The 16,083-nt window shown below is 48.9% G+C and overlaps 7 protein-coding genes across 7 annotated transcripts; 4 read left to right on the top strand and 3 right to left on the bottom strand.

The window, feature by feature from the left end:
- The first annotated feature begins 28 nt into the window (after positions 1–28).
- On the top strand, positions 29–3,883 carry LOC111074296 (RNA polymerase II subunit A C-terminal domain phosphatase). The gene is made up of 8 exons (XM_022367027.2): positions 29–122; positions 196–551; positions 711–804; positions 878–1,314; positions 1,376–1,557; positions 1,615–2,859; positions 2,932–3,141; positions 3,208–3,883. The coding sequence occupies exons 1-8, from the start codon at positions 111–113 to the stop codon at positions 3,339–3,341; spliced, it is 2,670 nt and encodes an 889-aa protein (XP_022222719.2). The 5' UTR covers positions 29–110; the 3' UTR covers positions 3,342–3,883.
- LOC111074297 (unconventional prefoldin RPB5 interactor-like protein) lies at positions 3,820–6,257 on the bottom strand. Its single transcript, XM_022367028.2, is given in 5 exon segments — positions 3,820–4,273; positions 4,330–4,968; positions 4,970–5,777; positions 5,835–6,133; positions 6,193–6,257. Coding segments are annotated over 5 exon segments (2,115 nt in total). The 5' UTR covers positions 6,223–6,257; the 3' UTR covers positions 3,820–3,934.
- Positions 6,258–6,832: 575 nt separating this feature from the next.
- LOC111074279 lies at positions 6,833–7,522 on the bottom strand. The gene is made up of 2 exons (XM_022367008.2): positions 7,425–7,522; positions 6,833–7,364 (listed from the first exon to the last, which is right to left on the bottom strand). The coding sequence occupies exons 1-2, from the start codon at positions 7,457–7,459 to the stop codon at positions 6,923–6,925; spliced, it is 477 nt and encodes a 158-aa protein (XP_022222700.2). The 5' UTR covers positions 7,460–7,522; the 3' UTR covers positions 6,833–6,922.
- A 192-nt stretch (positions 7,523–7,714) lies between these two features.
- On the top strand, positions 7,715–10,622 carry LOC111074277 (probable ATP-dependent RNA helicase DDX27). The gene is made up of 5 exons (XM_022367005.2): positions 7,715–7,882; positions 7,957–8,781; positions 8,984–9,716; positions 9,779–10,340; positions 10,402–10,622. The coding sequence occupies exons 1-5, from the start codon at positions 7,781–7,783 to the stop codon at positions 10,553–10,555; spliced, it is 2,376 nt and encodes a 791-aa protein (XP_022222697.2). The 5' UTR covers positions 7,715–7,780; the 3' UTR covers positions 10,556–10,622.
- Positions 10,623–10,690: 68 nt separating this feature from the next.
- Positions 10,691–12,594, top strand: LOC111074278. The gene is made up of 5 exons (XM_022367007.2): positions 10,691–10,857; positions 10,927–11,810; positions 11,875–11,937; positions 12,012–12,207; positions 12,272–12,594. The coding sequence occupies exons 1-5, from the start codon at positions 10,780–10,782 to the stop codon at positions 12,431–12,433; spliced, it is 1,383 nt and encodes a 460-aa protein (XP_022222699.1). The 5' UTR covers positions 10,691–10,779; the 3' UTR covers positions 12,434–12,594.
- A 188-nt stretch (positions 12,595–12,782) lies between these two features.
- On the top strand, positions 12,783–15,067 carry LOC111074252 (DNA mismatch repair protein Mlh1). Its single transcript, XM_022366975.2, has 2 exons — positions 12,783–13,706; positions 13,771–15,067. Exons 1-2 carry the CDS (start codon positions 12,890–12,892, stop codon positions 14,979–14,981), a joined length of 2,028 nt encoding a protein of 675 aa, XP_022222667.2. The 5' UTR covers positions 12,783–12,889; the 3' UTR covers positions 14,982–15,067.
- Positions 15,044–15,886, bottom strand: LOC111074253 (succinate dehydrogenase assembly factor 2-A, mitochondrial). The gene is made up of 3 exons (XM_022366976.2): positions 15,774–15,886; positions 15,520–15,704; positions 15,044–15,458 (listed from the first exon to the last, which is right to left on the bottom strand). Exons 1-3 carry the CDS (start codon positions 15,789–15,791, stop codon positions 15,185–15,187), a joined length of 477 nt encoding a protein of 158 aa, XP_022222668.2. The 5' UTR covers positions 15,792–15,886; the 3' UTR covers positions 15,044–15,184.
- Between the last annotated feature and the right edge of the window lie 197 nt (positions 15,887–16,083).

Below are 16,083 nucleotides of genomic sequence, written 5' to 3'. Positions count from 1 at the left end.
TACCGTCTGGATTTATTAAATATACCGTAACATACCAAAAAATGTATTAAATATACTAAATACCACTCTGAAAGTGGCTGCTAGAGGTGGAAGAACATCGATGAAACCTGATGTTTTGCAAGGTAAAAACATAACAAGGCACAGAGATTTGAACAAACTTGATTATATTTGTATTAAAAACATTGTAAATACAAGATGGAGAAGCTTGGCCAGGAGGAAACTGCGCATTCCAGCCGGATTGCAGTGAATAGCAGCAAGGATGGCGATGACGGTGGTGGCGGCGGCGGTATCAGCGGCGGCGGCGGAAGCGCGAAAGGCATTGTTGTAAATGCAGCACTCGGTGATACAGAGACACGCATACGAATCAATAAATGGCGCGTACGCGAAGGACAATTCGTGTCGGCAGCACAAATCCTGTTTCTCTACCAGGAAGTTGGGGACGATGGCAAGCCGTCAAAGGTCGGCAACATTACAATCCAAAAATACAAGTCAAATCGTGCCGGAGTGGTCAAAAAGCGGCTTCGCAAAGACGGCGAAATGATAGTGAAGGGGTGAGTTTTCCCAACACTCTGTTTTGGTGGGGGGCGCTGTGCTGTTGTTGTTGGTGTGAGGTTGGGGTTGGGTGGGTGGAATGCAATTATGCTCAACGCCACACAGATGGGGGTATACACACATATTGAGCGTGGTTTTGTTTTTATTTGCCATTCCAGGGATGCGATTCTGGAGTTGTCCGAATGCATACACACAACCGTCATCAAGGATATGTGTGCGGACTGCGGAGCCGATTTGCGAAAAGATGACAATGTAAGTGTCAAAAACATTGAACATTCCCAAGCCGAGTGACACAAACTAATTTGATCGTTTCCTCTCTCCCAAGGGCCAAACCTCTGAGGCCTCGGTGCCGATGGTGCACACCATGCCGGACCTCAAAGTCACCCAAAAGCTGGCCCAAAAGCTTGGCCATGATGACACACGGCGTCTTCTGGCCGACCGCAAGCTGGTGCTTCTCGTTGATCTCGACCAGACGGTCATCCATACCACCAACGACACCGTGCCGGAGAACATCAAGGGGATCTATCACTTTCAGCTATATGGCCCACAGTCGCCGTGGTACCACACGCGACTGCGCCCCGGCACAGCCGAGTTCCTGGAGCGCATGTCCCAGCTGTACGAGTTGCACATCTGCACATTTGGCGCCCGGAACTACGCTCACATGATTGCTCAACTGCTCGATCCGGAAGGCAAGTTCTTCTCGCATCGCATACTGTCACGCGATGAATGCTTCAATGCCACCAGCAAGACGGACAACTTGAAGTGAGTGGCAACCCCCTGAATATGTGTTTTGAGTAATCTTTTAATGGAAAACAATTTGCAGGGCTTTATTTCCGAATGGTGATTCGATGGTGTGCATCATTGACGATCGAGAGGATGTCTGGAATATGGCGTCAAATTTGATCCAAGTCAAGCCCTACCATTTCTTCCAACACACCGGCGACATCAATGCGCCGCCGGGCCTGTCCAAGCACGAGTTGGATGGTGAAGGTGTCGACTTCAAAGGTTAGTCTCGCATCTAAATCATCAGCAAACATCATTACAGTGGTCTATTTCTTGCAGATATGGCAGAGAAAGAAGAGGAAAAAGATAAGGCAGATGGGGAGAGCGAAATAAAAACTGAAGACCCCGATAAAGGCGACAATACTGTATCAAGCACAAGCAAAGATGAGGACGGAAATGAAGAACACGTTGACGTACTCGAGCATGAAAACGACGCAAAGGATGCGGAGGTGACAAACACCTCGAATATCACAGAATCAAAGGAGCTGAAGGACAAGCTCAACGGCAAGGCGGATAAGGATGTCGATGTGGAAGCGGATGCGGATGCGGATGCGGATACGGATACGATTGTAGATAATAGCTCATCTGGCACGCCGGATCCACAAAAGCCGGCCAGCGATAGCGAAGACATAGTGGTAGACGATGTGACATCGGAAAATTCCAAGGATAGCACAAGTGCGCTTAAAGTTGATGCCAACACGGAGATTGACTCAAAGGTAACGGCAGCCGAAACGAATGACCTGGTGCAGTCCTCAACTAGTCCAACGGATAAGGAGAACCAGAGCCAAGTTAGTGGCGAAGATGCCGCCACCACGTCAAAGAGTCCCATCGTCAAAGTCAACCCCGACGATGGAAAACTAATTGAGATTGAGGACCCGGATGACTACCTACTGTATTTGGAGGTAATATTGCGCAACATACACAAGCGCTTCTATGCGATCTACGACGAGACCATGGAGATACCAGACTTGAAGATAATTGTGCCTAAAATTCGATGTGAAGTGCTGCGCGGAAAGAATCTTGTGTTTTCTGGCCTAGTGCCAACGCAAATGAGACTGGAGCAGTCCCGTGCCTACTTCATAGCCAAGAGTCTGGGTGCCGAAGTGCAGCCGAACATTAATAAGGAGAGCACACATCTGGTGGCCGTCAATGCGGGCACCTACAAGGTAAATGCCGCCAAGAAGGAGGTCAACATCAGGGTGGTCAATGCCAATTGGCTGTGGACCTGCGCCGAGCGATGGGAGCATGTGGAGGAGAAGCTATTCCCGTTGGACCGCAAAGTGCGCAACAAAGGCCGCCAGCCGCCCGCCCATTGCCACAGTCCCGAGCATGTGGTCAACTACAGCGAGAGATCGGAGATATCGCCGTCGAGCAGCAAGCAACAGGAGGAGCAGAGTGGAAACTTTCGGGAAACCCTAAATCCGCTGCTGGTCCTCACAAATGAGGAAATCGATTCTATGAACAAAGACTACGATACGTTCTTCGAGTCCGACTCGTCCAGTGACGAGGGACCCGTGAATTTTGGTAAGGCCACAGCATGCGAGTATTCTTAACAGAACTTTTGTATTTATTTCCGACTGTTCAATTGCACCCTAGAAAATCCACCCATGGACAAGAAACTGCTGAAGCGCAAGCGTGAGGACGAGAACTCGAATCGGGCACACGATTTCTTTATGCGCACTGGAGATGTGATGATGGGAGCGCCGAGTCTAGCTGACTTTGATGAGGATGAACGCGAGCGCGATGACAATAACGAGGACGAAGAGGATGATGACGATGAGATTCCAAGCGCAAAATTCCGACGAGGTAGGAGGCAGGGTCTCAACATAATTGAAATTAATTTACTAATCATCCAATTGGGATTTCTTGCAGGGGAGGAGCTGCCGTCAGATTTGGAAATTGGTTCGGACTCGAACAGTGAAAACAATCAGGAGGATGAGGACGATGGCGAATGGAATATGATGGGAGCCGCTCTGGAGCGGGAATTTCTGGGGCTGGAAGATTAACTATTTGACTTTGACTTTGACATTTAGAATGTCTGCGAGGCTTTCGAAGACGGACTGGAACGGAACGGAACCCAACCCAACCCACAACTTAACAACAACAACAACAACAAATGAAGCAATATGATCAGCTATCATTTACATATGTAGATGTAGAGAGTATCTAGGTATGCCGCCTATGTATAAGATCTGTACTGTATGTATGTATTAGTAGTTAACTTTAAATAGTTTTAAGCGATCGCACACATCAGTCTTCGCTGATTACTCTTCCTCAAAAACCCACACACACACACACACTCCAGCCAACCCCAAGCCCCGCCCCGCCCCTCCCCCACATCGTCACGCATTGAAATTGTAATCAAAAACATCTCACGACTTAAATCTAATCTAATGTAAATTGATATCTACTGTAAATGTTTTAAAAATAAATTCCGTTGAAACGGACTAGCTAGCGTCTAGTGTTTATTTTAAATAACTTATGTACACCACACCAGTAGTTGTTTATTGTTTGTCGTTGTGTTTGTAATAGATCACCACATTAAACTTGAACAAATATACATACAAAGTAAATTGAAGAACAGCCCCCAACGATTTTGCTACGTCTTGTTGAGCGACGACCGCTGCTCCTTGAAGCGGCTGACTCGCTTCTTTGGGGTATGCGCGTCTATGAAATTTTCCTTGGGCAGGGGGTCTGGCGCCGTTGGATCCTTAGTCTCCACCAGATCGTGCATCACCTTCTGATAGGCACTCATGTCCCTCAGATCATCTTCCAGAGTGCGCTCCTTCTTCGGCCGGTTGCCTTTGCCCTTCTTTGCCTTCTTCGTTTGTTTTGTGGTTATGTGCGACTCGCGCTCAACAGCGGACTTATTTCGCAGGATTGACTTGGACAAAGGTGCATCAGCTGTTGCGGTGGCACTCGTATCTGGCTTGGAAAACTAGAAAACAATGTGGCTTTAGGTTTGTCCCAAACTGGTTTATGTCTTTTCCTTACCTGAGTTCGCGGATCCTCGTAGGCCTCCACACGCGCAGTCTCATTCAGTATGGGCACTTTCAGCTCCTGTTCGCCATCGAAACCATTCACGTATATGGGAAAAGTGTGCGGCGCCTTTGCCTTTGCTTTCACATACTGCATGTAGAAATCTGCCGGCGTTCCTGGCGTGCCTTCGTCGCATTCAGGCATCGCAGCAGGCACCGCATCGGAATGTGTGAAGCTTAGGTTTAGCGTGTTGATGCGACCAGTTGACTCCTCCAGTATTCGGTTAAGCAAATCGAAATCTTGGGCACTCTGATTCTCCTGTACATAATCTAGGTTCTGCTGAACCTTTTGCAATATCTCCGAGTTCTTGTTTCTTACTTTCTCTGGATGCACTGGAATCATGGTGTTATTTGGTGGATCATCCAGCGTTATAATATCGCGGGCCCGCTGCTTCGCCTTTGGCACCATTTCGGCAACGGATTCGTGGGTATGGAACTCCAGCTTCTCCTCTGACAGGGCAAAGGAAATACGCCGCTTTTTAGGATCCGCTTTGGGTGCTATCTCAGGCGCTTCCTCATCCATGGAAGCCTGCTCCTCGTCGCTGGCTTCCAACAGATCGTTTTCAAACATCAACTCCTGGAGGTCATCTTCCAGCGATGACAACCACATTCATTAAATGAGTCAGCTCTTCACTTATAAATTTAACTCTTTGTATTTTGCGCATTTTCGCCTTTAGAACCTGCAGCTGGGACCTAAGGAATGGTTCACGTTCTTTGCTGGGCAACAGGGACATCTGATTTCGAATGGTTTGCACCTCCTGGTCTTCCTGGTCGACAGGTTCATCTTCTACACTTTCTATTTCATCTTTAAATTCTAGACTGGGCAACAAGGATAAATTTTCTGAAGTGGTTTGCCCCTTTTCTTCTTTGGCATCATCAAGAGTCTGCTTTGCTTCTTGGCCATTAGCTTTACCTTGATTCACACTCTTGTCACTCTTGACACTTATATTTGAAGCTCTTCCTATACGTTTTTTCGACGAAGTTTGCCTTAGTTCACCGGACATTAATTGATGCACCACTTGTTGGTCTGTGCTATGAATAAGGGCTTCCTCCTCCTCAGTAAGTTTTAAGTGAATGGGCTTATCTTTCGTGGCTTTACCTTTACTTTCAGCAGGTTTTTCTTGAATCTCTCTCAGCAGCTCTTCTATCATCTCCGGATCTGCATTCTCAGGGTCCAGACCCAGTTCTTCCATTATCTCGAGCACTTCCAATTTGTTAAGCTTATCTTCGCCGTTTCTGAGCTCTGCCTCGCGTTCCTGACGCTCCACTTGTTTCATCCTGCGCATACTTTCTTTGTGTTTCGCCCTCCAATTGATTTCAGCCTCTTCGTTGTAATCTTCAATGATTTCGAACTTTCCGGGCTCTGCCATAGCACCCTCCGCAAGTGGCGCGTCCAATTTGTTTCTGAAATACGATCGTAAACATTGAGCACTGCCAAATGCAATTACTGGATCAACTTACTGCCACAGGTTCGCTTCGGTCTCAAGCTTTTTCAAGCGTTCTTCCGCCAGCCGAAGGCGATGCTGACATATTTCCTTGGCCTTATGCGCGGAACAAGCCGAGAAGTATCCTTCGCTGTGGCTCACCATCAACTCGTTTGTGTGTATGAGCTGGCCCGGCATTAAAGCCTTCCTGCCAATGGGCACCATAACCTCGACGCTGAGGCTCTTGGCGAACATGTCCAAGTTTCGAATGGCGCTCTCATTATCGCTTTTGTATGTCTGCCAACGGTCCGTTTCCTTCGCATTATCATCGATGGCCTGAAACCAACCAATTTTGTAATCAATGTCCTTATTTAACTATGAAAAGATCTAGAAACCTCCCGAAGAGCATCCTCGCGCCGGTCCATGTTAGCAGTGTGACCGTAAATGTCCCGAGCAAAAAACAAACTTAACCCACTTAACCCCGCTCTACTTAAACAGTGGAAAGGCTTGAATTAAGCCGCGGAATATAATTCTGTTCATACTGTAAATTTATCTTGAAGATGCTTTATATTCATCCATCTTACTTGCAAAAAAAATTACCACGATTATCTCTGACCTGAAATGCGCAAAAATTCGTCAAGTTTCATAATTTTCGTGCGTAAATACCCACTGGTCGACTATGGGTTAATCGGTCTCTGTCCATGGTCGGAAATCATATTCCCCGATATTGATATTCGGTTTAATATGACTATGAATCACATTTCTACAAAAATGGCTAACTTTGAGGACTCTTTTTATTCGGTTGTTTGTACAAAAAAGATTTAAACAAAAAATAAACGCATACACATATCGTTATCTGTAGTTTCCGCGGCTAAAATCGAAATTAAAACTTCCATCATCATTTGATAACTGAATTGTATAACATTCATAAATTGATGACTGGAAAATGAGTTTATCAACAATTTGACTGCTCATCCGCAGTCAGCCGGCTGGATAGTAAACTTGGAAGAATCAATAAATTGTACTGTAAACACATACGATTTCACAAATAACCCCTAAAAATGTTGCTGATTTAATAATCTTTCGAACTAAACGAAATGAAAAATACAATTAACAAATCTTAGACTATTGGGCGGCCAATTTCGCATCCAATTGCTTCATATCGACACCAATTTCGATGAGTCGCTTCTCCTGCTCTTTGGTGTCCAGCCCGTGCTCCTTGTTGTACCTATAGTTGACAGTCAGCTGCACCTCCTCCATGCCGCTCACATGGTCGTACAGATTTCCCTCCAGCCGCTGATCAATGTCGCTCTCCTCGCGCAGGCAGCAGAAATACAGTAGAAATACGGCCAAGCTGGCTGAGATCACATAGGGCTGGTACCAAAGGGATTCATCGCTACCTCCACTGCGGGTGTCCCGTGCTCGCCAGGTGGCCGCCTGACTGCCAAAGAACTGTATGGGTTCATTGCTGATCTGTCCCTCCTCCGGCTTCTTGGATTCCTTCGCCCAGTTCTGGGCATAAAAACGCGGAGAGCCGGAAGACGCACTAGTCGCAGTGCCCAACTGCCTGAAACATTTTTGGCTATTAATCTGAATTCTTTAGGGTTTAAAGTATGTTGTTTCTCACCTTGCGAGTCTGGTTCTTGTTAGCAAACGCAGCATTTTCTTTTCGGAAATTTAAGCAAAATTTCATAACAAATGGTAAACAGCTGAGGGCCAGGGCTGCTAGAAACATCGAAGCGATGTTTATAATTATTTATACCAGATTCAAACCTAACTAAATCCATAATCAATACCTTTAATTTGTTGTATTGTCGAATGCTAATTATCTCATTAAAATTAATAGTCAAGTCCGAGAAAATTTGTAATTGAGACATCAAAGGATATCGACATTTCAGCCGATAGATTCCGCCAGGGCTGGGCTGGTTGTGCCACACGTGCGTTGTAAATTTATAAACACGCGCTGGAATTTTAAAATAATTCATGAAAAAAATGGGGGCAACCAAGAATCTGGACTTGATTGGCACCATTGAAGATGATGCCGAGGTGGAGAATCTATCCGAGGACTCTGATGCCGAAGTGGAGGTGAGAAACACAAGAAAAGAAATATTTTATGCTTTGAATGAAAACTGAGACACTCTTCTCTCACCCGGCGGCAGTATCAACCCACGAAGCTGCGTCACAAGAAGGTAACCGAGTTCGAGAAGGGCTTCGAGTTTGTCGGCTCCGTCAAGGAGTATAACCAGGACACCTGGGACGATCTCATGAAGTATATCAAGAGGAAGGCACGCACAAAGACCGATGACAAGATTGCTGCCCGCCTGCAGAAACGCGGTGGAGCCGAAGCGGTGGCCGCCGAGCAGAGTGACGAGGATGAGATAGACCTTTCGGAGGATGAGCTGCAGCACGATAATCTGCGTTTGCGGGAAAAGAAGCTAACCAAGAACAAGAAGAAGAAGAAGACCGAAGAGGAAGACGAGGATGAGGGCGAAAAAATGCAATTCGACGACACTGTGGAGGGCAACGAGCAAATCACCTCCTTCTATCAAATGAATCTGTCGCGTCCCCTTATGAGATCCATCGGCGTACTGGGCTACACCTATCCCACGCCCATTCAGTCCTCGACGATACCGATTGCCCTCTTGGGCCGGGACATTTGTGGTTGTGCCGCCACTGGTACGGGCAAGACGGCCGCCTACATGCTGCCCACACTGGAGCGTCTGCTGTATCGTCCACTCAACAACAAGGCCATCACCCGTGTCCTGGTGCTGGTGCCCACCCGTGAGCTGGGTGCCCAGGTCTATCAGGTGACGAAACAGCTCTGCCAATTCACAAGCATTGATGTGGGATTGGCCATTGGTGGCCTGGATGTGAAGGCCCAAGAGGCTGTGCTGCGTCAGAATCCAGATATTGTGATAGCCACTCCTGGACGTCTTATAGATCACATTAAAAACACCCCCAGCTTCACTCTGGACTCCATTGAGGTGAGTTAATTCCCAGATATTTTATAGTTCCTTCATTACTATGATGAATCTCCATCCTTGCGCTCTGAGCTCATCACTGGGCAAAGCGGATAGCCCTGGTACCTGCAACTGCGCGGCAGCTGCAGGCTGATCACAGAAATTTAAATGAAAATTCCACTTTTATAGTCCGCGTGTATAATTTTTGTCTGCTTTTCCTTTGCAGGTTCTCATCCTGGACGAAGCTGACCGCATGCTGGACGAATATTTCGCAGAGCAAATGAAGGAGATCATCAATTCCTGCTGCAAGACACGCCAGACCATGCTGTTTTCGGCCACGATGAGCGAGCAGGTCAAAGATCTGGCCGCTGTCTCGCTGGAAAAGCCCGTCAAGGTTTTTGTCAACAACAATCAACAGGTGGCCTACAATCTGCGGCAGGAATTCATACGCATACGCGAGGACAAGGAGGGAGATCGCGAGCCCATCCTGGCCAGCTTGATATGTCGCACATTCCACGACCATTGCATGGTCTTTGTGCAGACCAAGAAGCAGGCCCATCGCTTGCACATCCTGTTGGGTCTGCTGGGCGTAAGGGCCGGTGAGCTGCATGGCAATCTAACCCAGCAACAGCGTTTGGAATCGCTCAAGAAATTCAAGGAAGAGCAGATCGACGTCCTGATCGCCACAGATGTGGCTGCTCGTGGTCTGGACATTGTGGGTGTGAAGACTGTCATTAACTTTGTGATGCCCATTACGACAGAGCATTACATCCATCGTGTGGGCCGTACGGCGCGTGCCGGTCGTGCCGGTATCTCCGTCTCGTTGGCGGGTGAAAAGGAGCGCAAGATTGTCAAGGACATTATCAAGAATGCCGAGAGCACCATCAAGAATCGCATTATTCCACCGGAGATTATTGAGAAGTATCGCAAGAAGCTGACCGCCCTGGAGCCAGAGATTCGTGAGTACACAAACCGCATAATTGTTTGTCCTTGGTCCTAATCGTTGATTGATTCCATTCAGAAAACATTCTCGACGAGGAGCAGGCCGAACGTCAGCTCGCCAAGACAGAGCAGCAGCTGTCCAAAACAGAGCGTAAGCTTTTGGGCCAGACCAACGACAGACGCGACTGGTTCCAAACGAAGCAACAGCGCGAGGATGAAAAGAACCGACTCGCACTGACCCCAAGTGACGAAGGGAAGCCAGCAGGCGGCAGAGGCAAGGGCAAGGGCCAGGGTCCGAACGCTGGCAAGCGCAAGCGACCCGAATACGGCGGCGATGGTGAAGATGGTCCGTCAGTCAAGGAGCTGGATGCCAAGCGACACAAGAAGAAGAAGGAGGAGCCGAGGAAAAAGACCCCAGAGCAGATGGCCAAGGAACGGGCCATGAAAGAGATCGAGAAGGTATCGTTGGTGCGCGCCAAAATGTCCAAGCTCAAGAAGCGCCCTGGCAAGCTGGGGGCAGCCACCGAGCCTCCCAAATACGGAGCCAATGCGGCGGGCAACAAACCCAAGCGACGCGGCCCTCAATCGGCATTCACCAACGATTTGACCGATGTCAGTCGGGGCGGAGCATTGCGATTGAGGTAAGCACATATACAATTGTATTTAAAGATCATTCCATTAACAAATCTCTCCCCAAAACAGATCCGAGGCTAATCGCCACAAGAAGATGACAAAGATTGCGGCCAAGAAGAAGGTCAGCAACGTAAAGCTGGCCAACAAGGCGGGCAAAAACAAATTCAACAAGGGAAAGAGCTTTGGTGGACCTCGCTTCCAAAAGAAGGATAAAAAGAAATAGTTGGATGCAATGCCGTAAAACTTGTAAAATAAAAAACATTTTATCCACATAGGCAGTTACAAAATTTAAACTTTTATTTATCGATAGGGCGCTTGTTTGTCGAATACCGATTGAAGCTCAAACATTTGTCGCTGACCAACACTCATTTGCCAATTTGGTGCGCTTTTGTTGTTCTTTTTCGTTATTTTAATAAATTTGCATTTAATTTTGCTAAAAAGAATAAAATGAGCTTGGCGTATGGTCCCCCACCTTCTGATTCGGACTCGGACAGCAGCTACGATGGCTTCTACTTTTCGGATACGGTAATTTGCACGAATTGTTGTGGCCACGAGGAGTTTGTTTGAATACCTGGAGTTGCTTTTATTGTGCAGGTCAAGCGTCCAAAGCCACAGCCGTATGTGGCACCGGATCAGAAGCTCTACGATGCCGTCCTCGATGGCGACATGGAGACTGTGATCAGGGAAATGGATTCCCTGCGGTTCAAGGTGAACGATCCGATCCGTGAGGGACCGACGTTGTTGATGCACGCCTGCCGTGAGGGCCACTACGACTTGGCCGAGTACCTGATAGAGAAGCGGTCGGCCAGCGTCAACAAGCAGGTGGAATCTCAGATGCCATTGATGGAGGCCTGCGACTGCGAAAAGAAGGATCCGAACTTGGCGGAGAAGCTGGTCCGCCTGCTGCTCCGACATGGGGCCGTCATCAATGTGTCCAACAAATTCGGCATGACTCCGTTTATGCTTGCCTGCCGCAACGGCTACACCAACGTCGTCCGCCTGATGATCAAAGACGCCAGCTTGAACGCCGTGGACAACCATGGCTGCACCGGGCTGTTTCATGCCATCGAGAAGAACCACGCGGACATTGTCAAGCTGCTGGTGGAGGCGGGCGTCAATGCCACGATTCCCAACGACAAGGGCTACACTCCCACCCAGGCGGCCGAGTCTCATGGCTATTATGATCTGCTGGAGCTGCTGCCACGGACTGTTGAAACGTACTTGGTGCCATCGCATTTCCTGAGCTACCACACGCTGAGGGACCACATTCCACGCATCTTCCTGAAGACCGACTGCCCGGAGTACTTTCAAGAGCTGAACAGCATCCTACAATCCATCGATATGCAGGACCAGCTGTCGCATTTTGCCATTTCGCGAACATCACTGGCCGAATTCCTGGTCATGGATGATCAGGCGCTCAAGGAAGTGGGCATCCCATTTCCCGTGCTACGCAACAAGATTAGGAAGGGCATCTTGGAGTGAGTGCATCAGCCACGTGTAAAATTGGCTTTAAGTGGAACTAAATTGTATCATCCTTTGCAGCTTTCATCTGCACCATTGGTCCAACAAGTCGATAGCTCGAGTGAAGAAGGATGGTATGGACAAGTGAGTCCCCTACAAATGGATATCTTTCTCTTAACCATGAAATGAATACAATGCTCTCTCTCTCTGCCTTTTAGCTTCTATGAGATACTCATGATCGCCGCCAACCATATGCAACAGTTGGTCATCATTCAGGCTTCACTCGACTTTGTCAAGAAGAACTTACAGGCAGGGAAACTGGGAAAAACCTCGACAATGCAGTTGGGCAGCCTCAAGAGCAATATCAAGGCATATCGCAGAGCTGTCGACGACCTAACCAAGACCGTGAAATATGTAAGCGTGCGCCATAGAGTCCCTATATTCCGACACTAATCCTTAGTTCTTCCCATGCCCACAGCTTGGTTCGTTCAGTCCGGCGAAGAATCCGCTGCACATCGACTACGATGAGATTCTGGCCGAGCGGAAGCGCACAACAGTGCGGCGCTACTTTAAGTACACAACCATTATACTGGGCATCTCAGTATTTATCTGCCTCAAATGCAAGTGGTTCGGCTTGTAGAATTCCCCGAAACGCTTTTTACAGTACAAATAACGTTGTTCCTCATGGAATTTTGATAATTCGCTTGTGTTCTCTCAAATCAAAATAGTTTGTAGGTTAAGAAGTAGCAAACCAACCAAGTGTTATATGAAGTTGATAAGTTTAAATGCGTTAATAATGAATTGATTAAATTTGTTTGAAAATTTAGATTTAAAATTGATTGGAGGGAAGAGATGTTGCAGGAAAGACTTGGATGCTTTACAACACTGAAGAACTTTGTATAAATAACATTTGGTATATAATGGTATATTTAATCAATTTGTTCAGTATATTTCTGAGGGTTAGACGGTATATTTAACGGTGAATACTCGGTCACACTGTGAATCACATTGTACACAAACATTTCCCGCCACCGCTTTTTTTATAAACAAAACAAACCCTGTTAATTGTTTACCGCATGTACAGATCTGTATAGTCATGCAAGTAGATCTGGAGCCGGGAGTCATCCGGAAGCTGGACGAGGTGGTGGTCAATCGCATTGCTGCTGGCGAAATCATCCAGCGTCCGGCCAACGCGCTGAAGGAGCTGCTGGAGAATAGTTTGGACGCCAAATCGAGTCACATCCAGGTGCATGTCAAGTCTGGCGGCCTGAAGCTGATGCAGATCCAGGACAACGGCACCGGCATACGCAGAGAGGACTTGGCAATAGTCTGCGAACGTTTCACCACCTCCAAGCTGGCCAAATTCGAGGATCTCTCGCAGATCGCTACCTTCGGCTTTCGTGGCGAGGCGCTGGCGAGCATCAGTCATGTGGCCCACCTGACGATCCAAACCAAGACGGCCCAGGAGCGCTGCGGCTACAAGGCCACCTACGCCGATGGCCGGCTGCAGGGCCAGGCCAAACCGTGTGCCGGCAACCAGGGCACCATCATCACCATCGAGGATCTGTTCTACAACATGCCGCAGCGGCGGCAGGCCCTCAAGTCGCCAGCGGACGAGTTCCAGAAGCTATCCGATGTCCTGGCAAAGTATGCGGTGCACAATCCCCAGGTGGGCTTCACCCTACGCAAACAGGGCGAGGCGCAGCCCTCGCTGAAGACGCCTGTGGCCAGTTCGCGGTCGGAGAACATCAGGATCATCTATGGGGCTGGCATCTCCAAGGAGCTGCTGCAGTTCACCCACAAGGATGAGATGTTCAAGTTCGAGGTGGAGTGTCTGCTGACCCAAGTCAACTACTCGGCCAAGCGGAGCCAGATGCTGCTGTTCATCAATCAGCGGCTCGTCGAGTCGCCAGGTGGGTAGCTCCGCATTGCCCATTTCCTGGCTATTTAATGTGGATTTGACTCCTTCCCTTGCAGCCCTCAAGTGTGCCGTGGATGCTGTGTATGCCACATATTTGCCGCGTGGCCATCATCCCTTTGTGTACATGAGCCTGAAGCTGCCGCCCCATAATCTGGACGTAAATGTGCACCCCACCAAGCACGAGGTGCACTTTCTCTACCAGGACGAGATCGTCGAGCGGCTCAAGGAGCAGGTGGAGGCCCAACTCCTGGGCAGCAATGCCACCAGAACCTTCTACAAGCAGCTCAAGTTGCCGGGAGCCTCGGAGCTGGACGAAACGCAGTCGGTGGACAAGACGCAGCGCATCTATCCCAAGGAGCTCATTCGCACCGATTCCAGCGAACAAAAGTTGGACAAGTTCCTGGCCCCGCTCAAGAAGAGCGACTCTGGACTGTCCGCCAACTCCTCGGGCAATGATACAGCCGCATCCCAGGAGACGGCCAGCGAAACGAGTTGCTCACAGGAGGAGAGCTTTCGCCTGATAGCGGCCCGCAAGGCGCGCGAGGTGCGCCTGAGCAGCGTCCTGGACATGCGACAGAGCGTGGAGCGACAGTGCAACATTCAGCTGAGGAGCATCCTCAAAAATCTGGTCTACGTGGGCTGTGTGGACGAGCGTCGAGCTCTGTTCCAGCACGAGACGCGCCTCTACCTGTGCAACAGCCGAGCCTTCAGCGAGGAGCTGTTCTACCAGAGATTGGTGTATGAGTTCCAGAACTGCTCCGAGATCAGTGTGATGCCGCCGCTATCGCTGCAGGAGCTCCTAGTGATTGCGCTGGACAGCGAGGCGGCTGGCTGGACGCCCGAGGATGGGGACAAGGCCGAACTGGCCGCCAGCGCCGCCCAGATTCTACAGCAGAAGGCTCCCATAATGAAGGAGTATTTCGGTCTGCGCATATCCGAGGAGGGATTACTCGAGTCACTGCCCAGCCTGGTGGCGCGGCACAAGCCCAGTGCCACACATCTGCCTGTCTACTTGCTGCGCCTGGCCACCGAGGTGGACTGGGAGCAGGAGGCCAAGTGCTTTGAGACCTTTTGCCGCGAAACAGCCCGTTTCTATGCCCAGCAGGATTGGCGGGAAGACGAGTCGTCGGGTCACCAGCACTGGCACACGGAGCACGTGCTCTTTCCAGCTCTGAAAAAGTACCTGCTGCCTCCGGCGCGTCTCCGGCAACAGATCTACGAGCTCACCAATCTGCCCTCGCTCTACAAGGTTTTCGAGAGGTGCTAGCAGGGATAAGAAATGCCAGGGATTATTGCTTAAGCATCAAAGTGCTAAAATTTGTTGTGTAATCAACTGCATAAATAATTTATAATCCTTAAAACTAAGAGGATTCTATGGGGGGAAACCATGGCCCAGGGCAAGTCGCGTGTCAGCTGGCCAGGGTCATGTTTTCCCCTGTGGAGGAGGAAGGACATTACATGCGCCCCTCACTAAGTCAGATCTGGCTGACGTAAGCGCGTGACACGCTCGGCATTCTTCACGTGCTCCTTGAGCAGCTGCATGATCTCCGTGTTGTATTCGTCGGGCGTGGGTTTCACATCGGTGGCCCAGTAGTAGATGTCCCAGTCGTTGCTGACCCCGTTGATCAACTGGTCGTAGATGGCCGTCTGCTCGGCACTAAACCCCTTCAGATACTTGGCTGCAAAGGTGCTCAACAGTAGATCGTTCTCCAGCATTCCACGTTTACGCGATTGATAGATCAAACTACGAATTGGCGGTAGAACTAAGTAATGAACACTATGGAGTGTGTCCTTTTCCCACTCACCGCTGCTTGCGTGTCTCCAGGGGCTCGTTGGGACGCGCCGGGTACTCCGGCAACGGCAAGTAGTCCGGATCCTCGTAGTCCACAATCACATCGCTAATGGGGGCCAGGAAGGGCGGCTCCTGGCTGGTGGTGGATGCTTGGCGCTGCCAGGGCGCGAAAATCCATCGGGAAATATTCAACGTCAGCTGCAAACCAAAATAGAAAATGGGGAAAATGCATTGTTATGCAACCGGCGATGCATTTTAGCCGCTTACCTTTAATTGGCGAAACATCTTGCAAGTAAACCAACCACGTTAACTATTAATTAACGAGTAGAATTATGTTTTACTCTCCTAACGGAGTGTACTTACTGCCAAATTGGTTTAAACTTTAAAGAGAAATTTTGAAAAATCAAAACTTGACAAAAGGCGCCAGGCCAGACCAGCTGAGCAGATTTGGGGCAAAAAAAAGTGGGTAGGGTCGTATATTTCATACTGGGTATGCTATTTTAACCACATTTTTGTTTAATTCTTAAAAATATGTAGTATTTTATCATAAAATAATGGCTAAAACAGCTAGGCGCCA

This window comes from Drosophila obscura, unplaced genomic scaffold (assembly GCF_018151105.1).
Source record: "Drosophila obscura isolate BZ-5 IFL unplaced genomic scaffold, ASM1815110v1 contig_17, whole genome shotgun sequence".
Taxonomy (NCBI): domain Eukaryota; kingdom Metazoa; phylum Arthropoda; class Insecta; order Diptera; family Drosophilidae; genus Drosophila; species Drosophila obscura.
The sequence above is the reverse complement of the archived record's forward strand: the minus strand, read 5'-3'. Positions and strand labels throughout refer to the sequence as shown.